At 43.1% G+C, this 20,246-nt stretch overlaps 5 protein-coding genes across 5 annotated transcripts; all 5 read left to right on the top strand.

Annotated features, from left to right (window-relative positions):
- Positions 1 to 84: 84 nt before the first annotated feature.
- Positions 85 to 1,443, top strand: BO70DRAFT_369855 (uncharacterized protein; the record flags this gene model as incomplete). Its single annotated transcript, XM_025544708.1, has 2 exons — positions 85 to 229; positions 281 to 1,443. 2 exons carry the CDS (start codon positions 85 to 87, stop codon positions 1,441 to 1,443), a joined length of 1,308 nt encoding a protein of 435 aa, XP_025401036.1.
- A 1,304-nt stretch (positions 1,444 to 2,747) lies between these two features.
- BO70DRAFT_360513 (glycoside hydrolase family 76 protein) lies at positions 2,748 to 4,648 on the top strand. The gene is made up of 4 exons (XM_025542795.1): positions 2,748 to 3,028; positions 3,141 to 3,385; positions 3,439 to 3,888; positions 3,939 to 4,648. The coding sequence occupies exons 1-4, from the start codon at positions 2,938 to 2,940 to the stop codon at positions 4,521 to 4,523; spliced, it is 1,371 nt and encodes a 456-aa protein (XP_025401037.1). The 5' UTR covers positions 2,748 to 2,937; the 3' UTR covers positions 4,524 to 4,648.
- A 1,801-nt stretch (positions 4,649 to 6,449) lies between these two features.
- bioDA (adenosylmethionine-8-amino-7-oxononanoate aminotransferase) lies at positions 6,450 to 9,532 on the top strand (the record flags this gene model as incomplete). Its single annotated transcript, XM_025547569.1, has 5 exons — positions 6,450 to 6,601; positions 6,683 to 6,782; positions 6,831 to 8,155; positions 8,202 to 8,785; positions 8,856 to 9,532. 5 exons carry the CDS (start codon positions 6,450 to 6,452, stop codon positions 9,059 to 9,061), a joined length of 2,367 nt encoding a protein of 788 aa, XP_025401038.1. The 3' UTR covers positions 9,062 to 9,532.
- Positions 9,533 to 9,697: 165 nt separating this feature from the next.
- BO70DRAFT_360515 (biotin synthase) lies at positions 9,698 to 11,167 on the top strand. Its single transcript, XM_025542796.1, has 2 exons — positions 9,698 to 10,120; positions 10,174 to 11,167. The coding sequence occupies exons 1-2, from the start codon at positions 9,914 to 9,916 to the stop codon at positions 11,107 to 11,109; spliced, it is 1,143 nt and encodes a 380-aa protein (XP_025401039.1). The 5' UTR covers positions 9,698 to 9,913; the 3' UTR covers positions 11,110 to 11,167.
- Positions 11,168 to 11,352: 185 nt separating this feature from the next.
- On the top strand, positions 11,353 to 13,424 carry gem1 (ERMES complex Ca(2+)-binding regulatory GTPase GEM1; the record flags this gene model as incomplete). The annotated part of the gene is made up of 3 exons (XM_025545796.1): positions 11,353 to 11,476; positions 11,534 to 11,799; positions 11,871 to 13,424. The coding sequence occupies exons 1-3, from the start codon at positions 11,467 to 11,469 to the stop codon at positions 13,422 to 13,424; spliced, it is 1,830 nt and encodes a 609-aa protein (XP_025401040.1). The 5' UTR covers positions 11,353 to 11,466.
- Positions 13,425 to 20,246: the final 6,822 nt, after the last annotated feature.

Below are 20,246 nucleotides of genomic sequence, written 5' to 3' on the forward strand. Positions count from 1 at the left end.
AGTAAATCAGTCTGGATCAAGGAACACTGTCCCACCGTGTTCACGCGTTTGATTACCCGATTTCAGAAAGGCAGACGCTTGAACATGGCCCACTGCTCACTTCTAGATGTTATCCGCCAGGGAAAGTTCGCGTCTCTCACTAATGAGGCGGTTCTGCAGCTGCTCGGCCGTCAGTTCGAGCACGATCTCAAGGGCTTAAAGAACGTCCCATCCAACATCGAGGGCGGAGGTACTCTAACCAAGGGCGCGTTGACCAGGCAGCGGTCAACGGAAGCGACAGCACAGCAAGCACTCACACCATCACAATATCTCTATGATCATGACTATTCCGAGGTGAATCGCACCCTACTTAACATCCTCGCCCTGAAATGGCTTCTGGCGGATGATTACGCTGCCTTCACAGCCTATCAGCCAGATCCGGTCAAATTATCCAAAGCTACCTTTGAAAAATTCCGCCACATAACGCGAAGTGTCCTAGATCACCCAGATAAAATCCTAGCATTAATTATATCGCTTATTCTGGGCGACCAGGGCAAAAATCCAGTTCTAGTGGACCAAGTGACCAGTCAAGAAGGATTGAGGGGAGACGAAGAAGTGAACCATGATGAAATCCTCCAAAAGGCAATTGCCGAGGGGGGATTCTCCGAGTCACTGGGGTTGCTTCCCCCTCCATTGAAGGATGATGTAATCCTAGGGGTAAAGCTCGGAGCAGAGCTTAATATTCCTCAGTTGACTCAAGGTGAGAACGTTCCCGGAAGCCTGAAGGGCCTCCTCATGCTTTCAGGTCACAAACAGGCTTTCGATTTGAAGTATCTGGAGATCATGTTCGACGTGGCAGGCGCGGGGGGTCATATTGACGCCCGCGGTGCAACCCGCATGATCGAGCCAGTTTGTCAATCCCTCTTGCTCGCCCACCCAATACTCGAGCGCGTCACAGCCGGACAGCTTTCTCTCAGGGATGCTTATGATGAAGTCCTGCGAAACCGAGGCTGTATATTAAGCAAGAAGGGCTTCAAAGAACTTTCCACTGCTGTTCCAGCCGATCGGGCCTTCCTTCGTCTCTGTGCCATGGGTAGAGTAGCTGATCTACCCCTGGCACAACTGTTTGATGAGGCGTTCAATAGTCTTCCAGACGAGACGCGGGATGCCCTTGTTAATGGGTTAAATGTTGATGGCTTGGACGACGGACAGGCTGTGATTCTGTATTACATGCCCGCTTTATTTGCCGAACTACTGAGGGTCACTAAGGATTTGTCCAAGCCCGGCCGGCTGGAAGCCCTTGTATATTTGTTATCCTTTATGGCGCGAACATACAAGGGCTCCAGTCCCCATAAAGGCGAAAAGGGCTCTATAATAGAACGCGACGTATCCCCGGCGAAGGATATTGTTGTGCAACAAGGACCTACTGCCTTGGATGGCTACGACCTACCTGCAAGGATATGACAGACATCATTCCTGTAGTGAGTATCGCAGTCTCAATATTCGGTTAATAATCAAAGCTACTTTGACATATGACCAATAATTGAGATTGAATTCTTTCTATTTTTATTTTCTTGGTGTCTACTCCACGGCGTTTCTTTTGTTTGGTGGCTCCTGGCTCTTTCCAATTCCATTCCATCTCATTCATTTTTGCGTAGTGTCCCTGCTTATTATGGTATTCATGGCTCCTTACGAACAGAAGCCATTCGCTAAGCTTTCGATTGCATGGCCTTGCTGACGTGGATTTGGTCCAAGGTATACAGACTTGAACACTCAGCTCGCAAGCAGGCGGGGAGGTGGTTCTAGGTGCTGATATAGCAAACAGAGAAGACTTGTAGTGGGTCTGGAAACCGTAGGTAAGTAGGCTAACTGCGGTACGCGAGCGAGCGGGTGCTCTGGCGCTGAAACATTCTTATTACAGCAAGGTGATGCAGGAATCAGTTGTTTTTCTGATGTTTTGCATTTGTGAGGTTTCTGATTACAAAGCCTCTGGCACGTGATTTATGCTTACTGGCCGGTGATGGCTCCGCAAGCGTTCAATCAAGTGAATAGTTACGTAAGACGGTCATGTGATTGTGTGCTGTTGACCCGGCCATCGCTCTGTAGTCAACCTTCCCTTGTTCTCTTTTTCCCCAAGACTTAATTGTTTTATCAATGTTCATATGGTATCATCACATCCAGGAGTATCGACAGCCAAGGGATGGCTTCGGAACAACATACTACCGCCGGGGAAAAAGAAGCTATCTTGTCAGCCGTCACAGCTTGTGGAGTCGCCGGTGTGCCTGACTAGAAAGTCTGGACTGGCTTACGTCGCGGGAGTGATCACGTGACCGTTCGCTTCCGGCGCCCGGGTTCATTAGTCGGATTAGCTAGCTGCCCTTTGCACGAATCAACCATCTTGCTTCATTACTGTACCTATGGGTTCCTGGGTTTGCATTATGCAATGGTCCAATCACTGGGGCCTGGCCCAACTGGACTGAATCCATCCAACGCGGCCATCACTTCTTTGCCCCCCGTCTGAAGTTCTCTCTCACCAGTCCTGCCACCACACCACGTGCTCTACAGACGCCCCGATCAGAAATCTCGGATCAGCCAGGAAACCCGCAGGATTCACGAAACCCCCCCCCAAAAAAAAAACAAAAAAAAAAAAAAGAGGAGCCCGCGATGGTGTGGAGGGCAAATCGGGGAGGACGGATGCGCGTGCGGAGAGGGCTGACGACTCCCTCTTAGGCAGTCATTTTCTGGCCGGCGCCAATTTTCGGCCATAAGAAAAACACCCTTCCCACCTTCCCACCTTCCCACTGGCCCCAGTCCACTTGGGGCCTGTTAGATTATTAGTGTTATGCTCCCCCAGGCTGCTTTCGGCTTCCCCCTTTCCCTCTCCTCGTCTTCTGACCTTTCCTCCGTTCCCCTCTTTACCCCCATCTCCCTGATTACTGTAGCCGTGGCTTGCTTGCAATGACGGGGGCCACCTGGACACGATGGGTGCTGGCCCTGATGCTGGCGGTCCTCGGGGTCCAAGCGATCGATCTCGACATCAGTAGTGAGGGTATGTGATTATCCCCCCCCCCTCTCTCTCTCTTGATCTTTCTCTAGGGGATGCGGCTCATGGCTCCGTTATCGCCAGCGAAATCCCCGGTTCTGACTGTGAATTGCCACAGATTCGGTCAAAGATGCGGCCTCAACAGCGGCCTATGGTATGATGAAGCACTACAAAGGAAACTTGACGGGTGAAATTCCCGGAAAGATCCCCAACACCTGGTGGGAGGGCGGGGCCATGTTCATGGCCCTCATCCAGTACTACCACTACACGGGCGACTCCACCTACAACAGCGAAGTCATCACGGGAATGCAGTGGCAGTCGGGTGACTGTGATTACATGCCGTCGAACTGGAGTAGCTACATCGTAAGTCATCCGCTTCCTGGCCGTCCGACACCCGGTCTCATGCCTGCATCCAGGGAAACGACGACCAGATGTTCTGGGGACTAGCAGCCATGACCGCCGCCGAATTGGACTTTCCCGACTCCACCGAAGGATACTCATGGCTTGCTCTAGCGCAGGGTGTCTTCAACACCCAGGTGGCTCGTTGGGATAATAGCACCTGTGACGGTGGTATGCGGTGGCAGATCTGGACCTACGAATCCGGTTACACGATGAAGAACTCCATCTCCAACGGAGGTCTCTTTCAACTCTCCGCCCGTCTGGCCCGCTACACTAGCAACGCTACCTACGCCGAGTGGGCAGAGCGCATCTTCGACTGGGCGGTCTCGTCGCCCCTGGTGAGCAACTCGACGTGGAACGTTGCCGACTCGACGAGTATCACCAACGACTGCACCACCCAAGGCGACGATCAATGGACGTACAACTATGGCGCCTTCCTCGCGGGCGCCGCCTACATGTACAACTATGTAGGTGCAATTCCATCGGATCAAGCGAACCGTCCACTAACCCATCCCAGACCAACGGCACCGTCTCGAAATGGTACTCCGCCACCCACGGCCTCCTGAACGTCACCTTGAGCGAATTCTTCCCCACCTCGCACGGCGGAGAGATCATGTCGGAGATTCTATGCGAGCCGCTCGAAGTCTGCAACGACAACGAAATCATCTTCAAGGGCCTTCTCTCCAGCTGGCTGGCCTTCACGGCCTACCTGGTGCCATCCACATACAGCCAAATCCTCCCCAAACTGCAGGGTTCCGCCGTGGGAGCCGCGAAGACCTGTACCGGATACGGCAACAACACATGCGGTGTACGGTGGTGGAACGGCACCTGGGACGGGTGGAGTGGGCTCGAGGAGCAGATGGCGGTACTCAGTCTCTTCACCGCAAACATGCTCCCCTTCACCAGCGCCTCGTCCGGACCCTTGACCTCGTCCACGGGAGGCAACAGTACCAGCGACCCATCGGCCGGAACCGGGGACTCCAACAATGACCAGAAAACATTAAGTAAGATCACCACAGGCGACCGCGCCGGGGCGGGTATCCTGACGGTGGTGTTTTCCGTCGGCTGGATTGGCATGATTGCTTGGCTGTTCATGGGATAGGATTCTTTAGCGCATGTATACATAATTCTCTTTTTCTTTTTCTCTTCTCTTCGGACCTGGCAAGCGGTCTCTTGTACATAATCAGAACGTTTCTATTTGATGATATCAGGGATTTGTAAATCAAACATGATCACTTTTGTAAATCATGTTATGTTGACGGGAAATTCACTCTGTCTTAATATTAAGGCCGTGAGGTTTTTCATGCCGATACATCTATGACATCATGCTCCCTTACAGTGTGGCTAATCGGAGCCCGAATCGCGGCCCACAGTGCCGGGTCTTGATCACCATTGGCATTGCAGAGCAAACGATGCAATCACAACCCATGTGCAGGCTACATGCATTACACATTCTACGGTACTGTTAATAACCTTCTACCAACCCAGGCTGCTTCTCCTTCTCCTTCTTCTCCTTCAAAACTGTCCGCATGCTCGCTACTAAAACGCTGCCGAGTGATAAAACACGTTAGCGACAAGCCCATACCCCGCCAGTGAGGCAGACGGCCTTATTAGATAATTAATATATAAGTACTATACCCCAAGAGCCGGGGTGTTTCGTACCTAACGCTGAGCAAGTCGCAAATGGTAATAAAGAACAGCAGCACGAGACCGCTACTCACGATGCCTTGGATACCAGGGCCTGGAATCAACATCAGCATATCATTTGCGGTGGTATATATGCCATATTTCTATACTCGTTTCATCTATCCATACTTATTAATACTCCTGAACAGGTACGGGAAACAGGAGAAAGATCAATAGGAGATCGTCTGCCTTGTATCCATGCTATCCGGTAGTAGTAGCAATAACGTTGGATTTACGTGTGGGTCCGTTGTAGATCTCACACGGCCCGATTGCCGGTATATATAGTATACTCCGTGAAGCAGGTTTCTTTTCTTAGTAATGTTGTCACTGAGGAGTACCGTGCTTGAACATAAGATATCGCCCAAGGCATTGTGATGCAGTAACAAAACGACTACAATGAACGATGTAGAAATCAAATCTCATCCAAGTTCTACCTGCACCAATCAAAAGGCTTGTTCCTTTATCCAGGAGAAACAAATCCAACATCTGCGGACGGGTTGAAGTTACTTATACACATTATAGTATACATCCCCCTACTGAAAGAGGAATGGTATGGACGATATCGGAGGGTTAAACACGTCTTGCTTCCAGCTTTCTCTCTCCCCGGATTCTTGTCTCCGGAGTCTGGACGGGCCCAGGGCCTCAGACTCAGAGGCTCAGACAAGCCGTTCGGCACCACGGCTGCTGGGCCTGGGTCTGCCCTGCCGGCAGTAAGTAAGACGGCGTGGCGTGTCTGCTAAGTCGAAATAGGCTTGAACTCCGTGTCCTCGTTTGTCCGACTCAAAGCACCCACCCAAGCTGCGGAGGCATGACTGCAGTGGGAGCAGCGGTTCGATTACTAGATCTTATGTTTTGGTTGACCTATTGGTATTCTGGCGGGGTCTAGCAGAGGGCAGTCGTTGGCCTCGGCAGTGAGAGTGGGCAGTGAGTCAATGGACGGGTGGGATGGAAGGCAGAAGAAAACGGGAAGGATGGGATATACCGGGCGCCGGAGCTATTATTGTTGGGGGTCAACAGTAGTAGTAGTGGTAGTACTTAGTGGATCGGCAACGCCCCGCCCGTCAAACGAACTGATGGGTGCCTGGGTGACTTCTGCCGTCTGCCTTCGTGCCTGAGCCGTGTGCCTCGGCAGTGGCTGTCTGCCGCTGTCTATCAATCAATCAACGTACGGAATACTCCGTCCTGCAGATCTCTCCGATACTTTTGACTCTCTCTCTCTCCACCTTCAATCCCATTGTTGTCTTGTCCCTTCAACCCCTCCCCTTTCTTCATTCTTTCTCTTTCCTCTTTCTCCCAGTCCCCACCCTGCCACTCTCCTCTCCTCTCCCCTCCCCTCCCTCTCATGCCTCCTGTTGGCGCCGCCCTGTGGCGCTCCCTGCGCGCCCACCAGGTGTACGGGGCCAACACCGACGTCGGCAAGACCATCGTGTCCACCGTCCTCTGCAACGCCATCCAGCGCAACCAGGCTGCCCCACGGCTGCCTTCCTCAAGCCCGTATCTACCGGCCCCTTGAACGACGCCGATGACAGGTCCGTCCTATTCCCGTGGTGAGGTTTCCCCAGCTAACCATTGCAGGCATCTTCAACGATACGCGAACGGCATCCTGACAGAATGCCTGTATCAGTTCGACGAACCCGTCAGCCCGCACATTGCGGCGCGACAGAAGTCCCTCACCGTAAGCCCCCCAGTCCTGTTGCCTCCGCAGATACTGACATCTCAACAGATCCCGCGCGACGATGAGATCCTCACAGCCGTACGCCAGACCCTGTCCGACTGGGCCGGCACGGGCATCAACTTCGCCCTGGTCGAGACAGCCGGCGGCGTGCACTCACCTGGCCCTAACGGCAACTCGCAGGCTGACCTCTACCGGCCGCTGCGCCTGCCCATCGTGCTCGTCGCTGACTCCCGCCTCGGCGGCATCTCCTCCTCCATCTCCGCCTACGAGTCGCTCCGCCTGCGCGGCTACGACGTCCACTCCGTCCTCCTGTTCCGCGATGACTACTACCAGAATCATGAATACCTCCGCACATACTTCCAGAAGAAGAGCATCCCCCTCGTGCCGTTACCGTCGCCCCCCGCGCGGCCCCAATCGCACGAGCCAGACGCTGTCGCGCGCGACGAGGAGGCCATGGCTGCGTACTACGACCGTGTTGCCCGCGGCACCGACGTGACGGGCCTGCTGGAGGAGCTGACGGCCAAGAACACCGCCCGCATCGAGCGTCTGGAGGCCATGCCCGGGCGGGCGCATGAGACCATCTGGTACCCGTTTACGCAGCATCACGGCATGGCCCCCACGGACATCACCGCCATCGACTCCGCCTACGACGATTTCTTCCAGACCTACCGACCCGCAGCCTCGCCGGAGGGCGGCCTACGCGCGACGTTCGACGGCTCCGCGTCGTGGTGGACGCAGGGGCTCGGTCACGGCAACCCCGACCTAGCCCTGTCGGCCGCATACGCCGCGGGGCGCTACGGGCACGTCATGTTCCCGGGCAACATCCACGAGCCCGCGCTGTCGCTGGCGGAGACGCTGCTGGAGAGCGTCGGCAACCCGAGGCTGCAAAAGGTGTTCTACACGGACAACGGCAGCACGGGGATGGAGGTGGCCGTCAAGATGGGGCTCCGGGCGGCGTGCCATCGTTACGGCTGGGACGCCAGCCAGGAGCAGATCAGCATCTTGGGGCTTAAAGGCAGCTACCACGGCGACACGATGGGCGTGATGGACTGTTCGGAGCCGTCCACCTACAACAAGAAGGTTGAGTGGTACCGCGGGCGCGGCTACTGGTTCGACTTCCCGCAGGTGCGCCTGTCGCAGGGGACGTGGCGCATCGCCATGCCGGTCGACATGGAGGCGCTGGGGCCGGACCTGCAATTCGCATCGCTGTCGGCAGTCTTCGATCTGGAAGCGCGGGTGCAATCGGAGGCGGGGCAGCGCTACAAAGAGTATATCCGGGCGACCCTGGAAACGCTGGTGCAGCAGCACGGGATGAAGTTCGGCGCGCTCATCATGGAGCCGGTCATCTTGGGGGCCGGAGGAATGTTGTTTTGGTCCGTTCGTCTTACAATTTCCCTGGTCAGCGCTAACAACAAACAGTGATCCCCTCTTCCAACGGTGCCTTACCGAGGTGGTCCGTGGTCACCCGGAGCTGTTCGATGAGGACGCCCCGCGCGCCTCCTCCACCCCGGCTGGGCAACCGTCCTGGTCCGGATTGCCCGTGATCTTCGACGAGGTGTTCACCGGGCTGTATCGCCTCGGGCGCCGAACCGCGGCGTCGTTCCTGGGGGTGGACGCGGACGTGGCGGTCAACGCGAAGCTGCTGACCGGAGGGCTGGTGCCACTGTGCACGACGCTTGCCAGCGCGGAGATCTTCGAGGCGTTCTCCAGCCCGGAGAAGAGCGACGCGCTGCTGCACGGGCATAGTTACACGGCACATGCGGTCGGGTGCCAAGTCGCGGTGGATTCGCTGCGGACGATGATGCAGATGGAGCGGGACGGGTCGTGGGATGCGTCCCGGCGCGACTGGCAGAGCAGCAGCAGCAGCGACGGCGACAGCCCGGAGGCTTGGAGCACATGGTCGCACGGGCTGGTCCACGACCTATCGTACGGGGAGGGGGTGGAGGGGGTGTTCGCGATGGGGACGGTGCTGAGCATTTCGCTGAAGGACACGCAGGGCGGAGGTGAGAATGCCTTCTACTGACCGAGGCTAGCCGGAGAGCTAACAGCTAACATCTATCTATCTATCTGCAGGCTACACGTCGACGGCGGCGCAGGGGCTGCAGCAGGCGCTGGCGGCGGGCGGGCGGGAGTTTGCGGTGCACTCGCGGGTGCTGGGCAATGTGCTGTACCTGATGGCCAGCATCACAGCCCAAGCCGAGGCACTGCGGGCGATCGAGGGTTTACTGCGGGCAGCCCTGCTGGACGGGGCTGTATCCATACCCGGGGCGACTGACTGACTGACTGACTGACTGCAGACTGCAGACTGCAGACTGCAGACTGTCGCAAGTCCAAAACCCACGTACCTATAGTCCTCCTCACTATCCATCCTACTCCGACTATAGTCCTAGATCTTCTGCATGATTAATTGATCTGCTCGACTTCATCTGCAGCATAACTCACCGGCAGCCCGAACAGTGCGCCCACCGCCCACCGCCAATCAGCGGCTCGGATATCCGCTTACGTTTCTCCCTTGGCCCGGTTCTCCGGGTTCTGGGCTTCGCTCTGGCCCTGCTTAGATGTCTCGGCCTCTCTGTCTATCCCACCTGGATGATCGCAGACAATTCCTCTCCAAGCGATAATCTCGTCTCAACCGTGCCTGTCCCTGACTCAATACGCAACTCTGTTCCCCTTTAGGTTCCGGCAGCGTGGCTGACAACCAGACAAGGAGGAGCCGCCCTAATCCACCGTAAACACAACCATCAACTAGCGATATTGATATTCCTGTTGAACTTGACTCAGTCCCCAACTCCCCAGTCAACCGGTTGGGGTCAACAGTCTCCCACACACGCCGCCGGAGTGGCGGAGATCTCGATCGACGCGTCGCAGCTAGTCGTGGGCTAGTCGCTTGGGATTCCCCACAGTGAGTAATCGCAGGCTGATGGGTTGATTCTGAGGGGATCCACAGCTCCTCTTTCACCGTCATCCCCCGGTGAACTGCCCCTCTTTCCCCTCTCACCCGAGGTTGTCGTGCTGTTGTCCCCAGTTGGTTACTTGGCATTCCTTTCCCTGCTGCTACTTCTGCCTGTATACCCTCACCTTCACTTATCACTACCACCGTCAACACCACCACCACCACCACCGCCACCACCATGTCCCTCCCCCGTGCCCTCCCCAGGGCCCTGCTCCGCCGCTCCTACGGCACCGTGCAGTCCTCCCCCAGTACCGCCTCCATTGCCAGTCGCATTCCCGTCGCTCTGCAGGAAGCGACTGCTGCCGTAGCCCCTCGCACCAGCTGGACCCGCGAAGAAGTGCAACATATCTACGAGACTCCTCTAAACCAACTTACCTATGCCGCTGTAAGCTGAGCATTCGAACCCCCTCCGCAAACACCCCCTACTAACACATCCAGGCCGCCATCCACCGGCGCTTCCACGACCCCTCCGCCATCCAGATGTGCACGCTCATGAACATCAAAACCGGCGGCTGCAGCGAAGACTGCTCGTACTGTGCACAATCCTCCCGGCACTCGACCGGGCTAAAAGCCACCAAGATGTCGCCCGTCGACGACGTGCTCACGGCCGCCCGCATCGCTAAAGCCAACGGCAGCACGCGGTTCTGCATGGGCGCGGCCTGGCGCGACATGCGTGGCCGCAAGACCTCGCTTAAAAACATCAAGCAGATGGTCTCTGGCGTACGAGACATGGGCATGGAAGTGTGCGTCACGCTCGGCATGATCGACGACACGCAGGCCAAGGAGCTGAAAGAGGCCGGCCTGACCGCCTACAACCACAACCTGGACACATCGCGCGAATTCTACCCGTCGATCATTACGACGCGGTCATACGACGAGCGTCTACAGACGCTCGCGCACGTGCGCGATGCCGGAATCAACGTCTGCTCCGGCGGCATCCTCGGTCTCGGCGAGGAAGACAAGGATCGCGTCGGCCTCATCCACACCGTCTCGTCGCTACCCAAACACCCCGAGTCGTTCCCGGTGAACGCCCTCGTCCCGATCCCGGGCACGCCGTTGGGCGAGCGGAAGATGATCTCCTTCGATAAGCTGTTGCGGACGATCGCCACGGCGAGAATTGTGCTCCCCGCGACGATTGTCCGGTTGGCCGCGGGCCGTATCTCATTGAGCGAGGAGCAGCAGGTGCAGTGTTTCATGGCTGGGGCGAATGCCGTCTTCACAGGTGAGAAGATGTTGACGACGGAGTGTAATGGCTGGGATGAGGACCGCGAGATGTTTGAGAAGTGGGGATTCTATCCCATGAAGAGCTTCGAGAAGGGCGAGGAGGTCACTGTGTTGGAGGGTGAGGCTGCGCCGGTCGCGGCTCGTTCGTAGGCTATCCGGTACGGAGGAGTAGGAGTAGTAGGAGTAGTAGTATCCAGCAGTTTTCGAATGGTTGATTGATTCCACACTAGACCCATATTATATAAGCGTGACTAACCCATTCTGCCAGCCACGTGTTTAGTCACGTGGGGAGTTCGCCCAGCCACTGCCGGGCTCAGGCGGTCATCAAACGTTTCGTTGTTCATCATTGGCCTGGGCTCCTCCAATTCATCATGTCCCGATGATTTGAACAAGGCGTCATCGATCGTGTTCGCCTGTAGCAAGAGTAGCCCCGTGACGGCTCGCCTCCTGCGCTCGGGGGGCTTTAATCGGAGTAGCTAGCCGACCACAATCTTGCCTCTATCACAAATGGCTACAGGTTTGATGAACACATACATGCGATATCTTAAGCAGGCTACCCGCTGACAGCCTCCAGTGCGAATCTGCGTCTGTGGAGACGAGGGCACTGGCAAGTCCAGCCTCATCACCTCCCTTGTGAAGGGGGTCTTTGTGACGAACAAGATCCAGCCCATCCTCCCTCAAATCACGATTCCTCCCACCATCGGGACCCCCGAGAACATTACCACCACGACGGTGGTGGACACCTCGTCTCTTCCGCAGGAGCGTAATAACCTGGCCCGGGAAATCCGGAAGTCCAATGTGATTCTGCTTGTATACTCGGACCATTACAGCTATGAGAGGGTTGCTCTCTTTTGGCTGCCGCACTTCCGGTCGCTGGGGTGAATGTCCCCGTGGTTCTGTGCGCGAACAAGTCCGATCTCGCCGCGGGCCATACCGAGGCTCAGGTCATCGAGGAGGAAATGCTCCCGTTGATGGCGGAGTTCAAGGAGATCGACTCCTGCATCCGGACCAGCGCTCGCGAGCATCAGAATATCAACGAGGCCTTCTTCCTCTGCCAGAAGGCGGTCACCCATCCGATCGCGCCGTTGTTCGACTCCAAGGAATTCTCTCTCAAGCCGGCGGCCATCGCGGCGCTGCAACGCATCTTTTACCTGAGTGATCAGGATAGAGACGGGTTTTTATCCGATAAGGAGATCGAGGAATTCCAAATCAGATGCTTCGAGAAGCCCTTGAGCGGGGAGGATCTCCTTCATATCAAGGAGACCATTCAGAGAACGCACCCTCACTCGGTGACTCCGTCGGGTATCGACTGCAGTGGGTTCCTACAGCTCAACAAGATATATGCCGAGAAGGGCCGGCACGAGACCATCTGGATAATCCTACGTGCCTTCCAATATACAGACAACCTGTCCTTACAGGAGACCTTCCTGCATCCGAGATTCGAGGTGCCCCCGTTTGCGTCCGCCGAGCTCTCGCCGGAGGGATACCGGTTCTTTGTAAATCTTTTCCTCCTCTCAGACAAGGACAACGACGGAGGGCTGAACGACGCGGAGCTGGCGTCGTTGTTCGCGCCGACCCCCGGATTGCCCGCCTCCTGGACGGACGGGTTCTTCCCCTCGTCCACCGTCCGCAACGAGGCCGGCTACGTGACCCTCCAGGGATGGCTTGCGCAGTGGAGCATGACCACCTTCACATCCCCCAAGACAACCCTGGAATATCTCGCGTATCTAGGCTTCGAGTCCGCCGACCGCAGCAACCCGTCCACCACAGCCGCCCTCAAAGTGACACGACCCCGCAAGCGGCGCAAGCGCCCCGGCCGAGTCGGCCGCAACGTCGTCCTCGGGCATATCCTGGGGGCTCCCGGGTCGGGCAAGTCCGCGCTCCTCGACGCTTTCCTCTCGCGTGGGTTCAGCCCGCTGTACCACCCGACCATCCAGCCCCGGACGGCCGTCAACACCGTCGAGCTCCCGGGGGGCAAGCAATGCTATCTCATCCTCGGCGAGCTGGGGGAGCTGGAGCCCGCCATCCTCGAGAACCAGGTCAAGCTCCTGGACCAGTGCGATGTCATCGCGTATACTTATGACTCGTCCGATCCCGATTCCTTCGCCTATATCCCTGCCCTGCGCGCCAAGTACCCTCACCTGGAAGAGCTCCCGAGTGTGTTCATTGCTCTCAAAGCCGATCTCGATCGCACTACCCAGCGCGCCCAGCTCCAGCCCCACGAATACACTGCCATGTTGAACATGTCCAGCCCGCCCCTCCACGTCAGTGCCACTTGGGCTTCCATTCAAGAGGTCTTTGTCCATATCGCTGAAGCCGCTATGGAGCCTATCACCGCCTTCCCCCGCACCGAGGACGATGTAGAGGGTAAGTGGATGTCCTGGGGGATTACCCTGGGCGCGGTGGTTTGTGCTGGAGCTGCGGCGGTTATGATATGGAGGAGAGTCAGCGGTAGCGGGGTTTGAGGGGATGGGGGGTTTTGGGGGGGGGGTTGTTAAGCCGGATGATCATGGAGTTCATCTTGTAAATTATAACCAGGGTCTTGTCCTATTGTCAAACCTAATCATTCAGTATCACACCTACTTAGGTGTCTGGACATCTTTTTAGTCGAGTGATCTGTTTGATCTGATAGTTATAAGCCCGGCCCGCCTATTTCTAAGCATAGAAGAAGACATGCATTGCCTTGACATACCCGAAGACTGCAGATTCAAATTATAGATATATTAAAGAAAAAGATTAAAGTTAAGATCACGTGCATAAGAAAGAAGTTCTTGACAGTTAAGACATATACTGCTGAGATTAAGCCAAGAATAGATTATCAGAAAATTATTGTTATCTGCAAGTCTAGAAGAATATATTAAATCTAATTATTCAGTATCACACCTACTTAGGTGTCTGGACAACCTTTTAGTCGAGTGGTCTGTTTGGTCTGATACCTATACTGGCTGCCTTTTTGACATCTTAATGAATGGTCAGTTTCTGCCTGAGGGCCTTGTGTACGTAAGCTATTGGTCAGCAGGATCATGCTATCTGATATGATGCAATTGGTTACCACGGATAGAATATGGTTGTTCCATCTCCGGCTTACTAAGAGTGGAACATAGTTATTCTATAACTGGCTGAGTAAACGGCCTACTGATAGAGTGGCTAACAGCCAGATTAGATCAGGTTAATTGGAATTTTTATATCTAACTGCTAGATTATAATTAGATTAAGAAAATTTTTATATCTAATTATAATATAGCTAAAAACTAAATAATTAATTATTTTAATTATTTTTAATATTAAGATCTATTTACTATATTTTTTTAAGCTCTAGTATAATTAAGATATATTTAAATTAAATAATTATTAATTTAACTATTTTTATTATTATCTAAAAATATATAAAAAGAAGCTTTTTAAATTAAAAAAATATAATTAAAAATAGAGTAGCAGGTCTGAGATAGAGTGGCTAACAGCCAGGTCAGATCAGGTTAATTAGAATTTCTATATCTAATCACTAGATTATAATCAGATTAAGAAAATTTTTATATCTGACCGCGATATAGCTAAAAACCGGATAATTAATTATTTTAATTATTTTTAATATTAAGATTTATCTATTATATTTTTTTAAGCTCTAGTATAATTAAGATATATCTAGATTAAATAATTATTAATCTAGCTATTTTTATTATTATTTAAAAATATATAAAAAAAACTTTTTAGATTAAAAAAATATAACTAAAAAAAAAATTAGTATTTTTTTTATTATTATTTATTAAAAATAATAAAAAAATCCTAGTTATATTAATAAAATTTAGTTTTTTATAAAATTATTATTTTTATAATAAAAAATATATATAAAAATATATGTCAACAATATAGGCAGACTCGCCAGTTCGCTGCCTAAGGCTCATCAGTTTGCGGCCTCAGGCCAGTTAGCTGCCTTAGGCCACCAGTTGACAGACTGATAATTCCAAGTTCTGCCTATCCCGCAGCGGAGTAAGAGATCTTACTTTTATTAATTATTCTAGTCTCTATTTAATCACTGATTCTATTATTCTCGGCCCTGTTTTATTTATATAATTTTTATATAATTTTTATATAATTTTATATATTTTTATATGCTTTTAATAGCTAATTAGCTATAAATATAAATAAAAAGATCTCTTAATTTTTAATCAGTTTTTTAGAGTGGCTTAATCTGACTGTTATATCTTAACCTTAATCTGGTCATAATCTGATAATTAGATTAAGATATAAAAAATTTTTAACTATATAGTTAAGATTAGATTAAGATATAATTATTATTATAATTATTTATATCTGCTGATTAGAAAGATCAGATATAGTAGATAAATTAATAATTATAGATTAATTTATAATATATATATTTTTTTTATATAAATAATATATAAAGTATAATATATATTTAATTATAGTATAGAAATAATAATATTCTTTAGATATAGTCTATTATTTAATCTATTTAACTAATTATATTAAAAAATATACTATACTTTAAAAAAAACTTTTATAAAATCTAGTATAAAAAAAATAAAAAAAAATATAGAATATTTATTTTTTATACTATTTAGAATAATAATTATAATAATATAAAAATTATAAAGACCGGGTCTCTATTTTTATTTAAATATATATAATAATTAAAAACTTAGATAAGATTAGTTTTTTTAATTTTAATAATAATCTATTCTCTAGATTATTTTCAAGATTATTTATATTTTTATTCTTATTAATATAAAAGATAATAATTATCTTATTTTTCTCTTACTTTTTAAATATAAAAATAATTAAATCTAGATTAAAATTATTAAATATATTCTAATACTTCTTATTTATAATAAAATAATTAATATATATTTAAAATATAACTATTTTAATTATATTAAAATTAAAACAGCTCCGGCAATAGTAGCAGATATCTTAAAAATTATTAAAAAAATATTTAATATTAATATTATTAATTATAATTAAGAGAAAATCTTTAGTTATTTAATAAAGAATAGAAAACTAATTATAGTAGAATTTTTAATAAATAAGAATATTAATATATTCTATAATATCTAAAATTATATTAGTTTAATTAAAGATATCTTAAGAAGCTATATATCTTTAATATCTAGATATATCTTAAGTTTTTTATATATCTTAACTGCAGATAAAAATCTCTAATATTTAAAAATATTATAAAAGATCTTATTTAGATTTAATAATAATTCAGAGATTATTAATAATATATTAATTATTAGATTTTAACTAGAATAAAAAAAAATATCTTTTTAAAGATAGTTTAATATTTATAATATTAATTAATATTTTTATTCAGCTATATATTTTTTTTAAATTTTTTAAGCTTTAATATTAGATTTAGAATAATTATAATTATATAAATATAATCTTCTATTTAATAAATATAATAATAATATTTTTAAAGCTTTTAATATATATTATATAAGCTCTTAAAAATCTTTTTTTTTTAGAATATCTGCTTTCTTTTCAGTCTGTTAATTAAATAATTTAGATAATTAAAAAGATTATTATAAATATTATAAATTTTATAAATAATAGACTTACTGTTCTTAGAAAGATAAAAAATAAAAAGAAAAAAGAAATATAAAAATTTAAAATAATATTTTATTTATTTTTACTCTATTATAATAGAATAAAAATAATTAATATTATTATATTTATAATATTAAATAAAACTTTTAATTATTTAACAGAGTTTAAATATTTAATAAATTATAAGATAGATTAAGTTCCAGCAGATTTTATAGTTAAAAAGAAGATAATAGACTAAGCTAGATTTAAGTTATTAAATAAATAAGAACTTCTTATAATATTAAAAACTTATATTTATAAATTATATAATTTTTTAAATTTATAATTAAGAATTAGTATAATAAACTAGCTGATAGAAGATTTCTAAAAGTTTTTTATAAAAAAAGATTTTATATTAATCTTTTATAAATAACTTCTAGAATATATTTTTTTAAAAATTCTTAAAATATTAAAAGAGATTTTAAGACTTTTATTATTATTTTTTTATATATATTTAATAATATTATTTAAGATCTTAATTTAAAGTTTTTGCAGAAGAGTATTAATTATAAGCTAAATTATATAAATAAAATAAAAAATATAATACTAATTTTAAATAATCTTTAAAAAATTAGAGTTAACTAGAATATTATAAAATTAAATATTCTGATTAAGTTAAGTTCAGAGTTTAGCTAAGATTATATTAAATATTATATTATTATTACTAGTATTATTAGTTATTATATCTAATAACTAATAGATAAGATTATATTTATATAAGACTAATAGAATAATTATAGCTAGATTTTTATTAATATAAGATTTAGATATTAATTAAAAATTTAGTAAAATCTTATAATAGTCTATATCTTTTATTAAAAAATATTTAATTAAATTAAGAAATATTTTCTAATCAGGGCTGATTTAATAGTCTATTATAATTAATATTTATTTAATATCTAAGAATTTTAATAACAGCTGTATATATATCTCTTTAGATAGTTTTATAAAATATTCTTTAATTTATATTTAATTAAAAGAACTTGATTTTTGATAGAAAGATAAAATAATAAGATTAATTATTTATTTAAATTAAATATATTTAATAATTTAAAATAGTAGATAATAGATAATTATAAAATATAAAACTTAATTTTAAAAATCTTATTTATTATAAATTATAGAGATCTAGAGAAAAATAATAATTAAAAAAGATTTATTTTAAAAAAATAAATAAATATCTATAATAGCTCTTTACTTAGTATCTAACTAATTATTTACTTAGATATAATTAATAATAATTTCTTTTTATAATTTTTATAGAGATAATAGCTTATAGAACTAGTTTCTGAGTTTTTAATTTCTAGATATTATAAGATATAAAAATATATAATATAATAAATATAAAAAATTTTATTAAAAAATAATATATCTTTCTAAAAATTATTTTATATTATTAATAATTTTTTCTGATTAAAATAAAATAGTAATTTTTTAATTTATATATAATCTTTAAAAAAAATTATCTTCTGCTATTAATCCTGGAAAATAAAAAGCTTTTTTTAAAAAATTAAATATAAAATAATTTTTTAATTTTTTGTGATATATATAATCTTAAGATTTAAAAAAGAAGAAAAGATCTGACTTAAGAAGCTTATTTTAGTTTAAATATTATTATAATTTATAAAGATCTAAGAAACAGAAGAAGAAGACTTAATAATATTTTTTAAAAATAAATTAGATAATTATAATTAATTTATAATTTTAAAGTTATTCTATAAATAATAAATATAAAAAAATAAAAATAGAAAATTCTATAAAGATAGTTTATTTTATTTTAAGATATAACTTTATATAAATATAATCTATTATATTTTAATATACAGCTGAGATATCTGCTATATTTTATTTATTTTAGTAAATTTAATAAATAAGAATTTATATTTAGAGCCCAGAGTTATAAAATAGTTTCTTTTTTTAAATAAAGCTATTTAAAATATAATAGATTAGAGTAGAAAGTAAATATTTATAAAAAAGATTTATAAAAGATTTTTATAGAATCTTTTATAAGAATTATAATATTATAATATAGATCTAATATATTCTGTTTATTTATTCTATCTATTTAATCTATTTAATTTATTTAATCTATTTAATCTATTTAATCTGCTTTATTCTAATAATTTAACTATCTATAATCTTCTTAACTATCTATTAGTTTCTAATTTTATTAATAGCTTTTTAAGCTATATCTTATTTATAAATCTAAGAATAATCTGATCCAGAAGAAATAATAGAATAAAAATAGTATATTTATTTCTAGTATTTTAATTAATAGTTAATATATAGTTTTTCTAGTATTCTATAATATAATTAAGATATATAATTAAAATAGAGTAATAATTATATATTTTTATATATATTTCTTATTATAAGAATAATAATTTTATAAAAAGCTGAATTTTATTAATATAACTAGAATTTTCTTATTATTTTTAATAAATAATAATAAAAAAATATTAATTTTTTTTTTAATTATATTTTTTTAATCTAAAAAGCTTCTTTTTATATATTTTTAGATAATAATAAAAATAGCCAGATTAATAATTATTTAATCTGAGTATATCTTAATTATACTAGAGCTTAAAAAGATATAGTAGATAGATCTTAATATTAAGAATAATTAAGATAATTAACTATCTGATTTTTAGCTATACCGCGATTAGATATAAAAATTTTCTTAATCTGATTATAATCTGGTGATTAGATATAAAAATTCTAATTAACCTGATCTGACCTGGCTGTTAGCCACTCTACAGTTTTTTAACAAGTTTTAATCAAGTTGAATCAGCTTTTAGTCTCTTTTTTATTTATCTAATCTTTAATTCTTTTTATTATTTCTTTTATCTTTTTCTTATCTTTCTTTTATCTTTATCTTACTTTTATCTTATTTTTATATTTAATTTATATAAGAAAGTAAGAGTTCAGTAAAATCTTTCTAAAAAATTAAAAAAAAAATTTTATTTAATTATTTAATCTTTAATTTTTTTTATTTTTTATTTTTCTTATCTTTCTCTTACTTTTATCTTATTTTTATATCTAATTTATATAAGAAAATAAAAGTTAGAGTAACTTAATCTAATTATTATATTTTAATCTTAATCTAACTATAATCTAATAATTAGATTAAGATATAAAAAATTTTTAATTATATAATTAAAATTAGATTAAAATATAATTATTACTATAATTATTTATATCTGCTGATTAAAAAGATTAGATATAATAAATAGATTAATAATTATAGATTAATTTATAATATATATATACTTTTTATATAAATAATATATAAAGTATAATATATATTTAATTATAATATAAATATAATAATATTCTTATTTCTTTAAATATAGTTTATTATTTAATCTGCTTAACTAATTATCTCAGACTCTTAAAAAATATATTATACTTTAAAAAAAACTTTTATAGAATCTAGTATAGAAGAAATAAAAAAAAATATAAAATATTTATTCTTTATATTATTTAGAATAATAATTATAATAATATAAAAATTATAAAAACCAGATTTTTATTTTTATCTGAGTATATATAATAATTAAAAACTTAAATAAAACTAGTTTTTCTAATTCTAATAATAATCTATTCTTTAAATTATTTTTAAGATTATTTATATTTTTATTTTTATTAATATAGAAGATAGTAATTATCTTATTTTT

The sequence above is a fragment of the Aspergillus heteromorphus genome (genome assembly GCF_003184545.1).
Source record: "Aspergillus heteromorphus CBS 117.55 chromosome Unknown BO70scaffold_7, whole genome shotgun sequence".
NCBI classification, from domain to species: Eukaryota; Fungi; Ascomycota; class Eurotiomycetes; order Eurotiales; family Aspergillaceae; genus Aspergillus; species Aspergillus heteromorphus.

Bases quoted from the DNA above. Each gene is read 5' to 3' on its own strand.
- BO70DRAFT_360513 (XM_025542795.1), top strand. From the start codon at position 2,938: ATGACGGGGGCCACCTGGACACGATGGGTGCTGGCCCTGATGCTGGCG. The intron at 3,386-3,438 runs GTAAGTCATCCG...GCCTGCATCCAG, and splicing joins CGAACTGGAGTAGCTACATC to GGAAACGACGACCAGATGTT. The intron at 3,889-3,938 runs GTAGGTGCAATT...AACCCATCCCAG, and splicing joins CCGCCTACATGTACAACTAT to ACCAACGGCACCGTCTCGAA.
- BO70DRAFT_360515 (XM_025542796.1), top strand. From the start codon at position 9,914: ATGTCCCTCCCCCGTGCCCTCCCCAGGGCCCTGCTCCGCCGCTCCTAC. The intron at 10,121-10,173 runs GTAAGCTGAGCA...TAACACATCCAG, and splicing joins ACCAACTTACCTATGCCGCT to GCCGCCATCCACCGGCGCTT.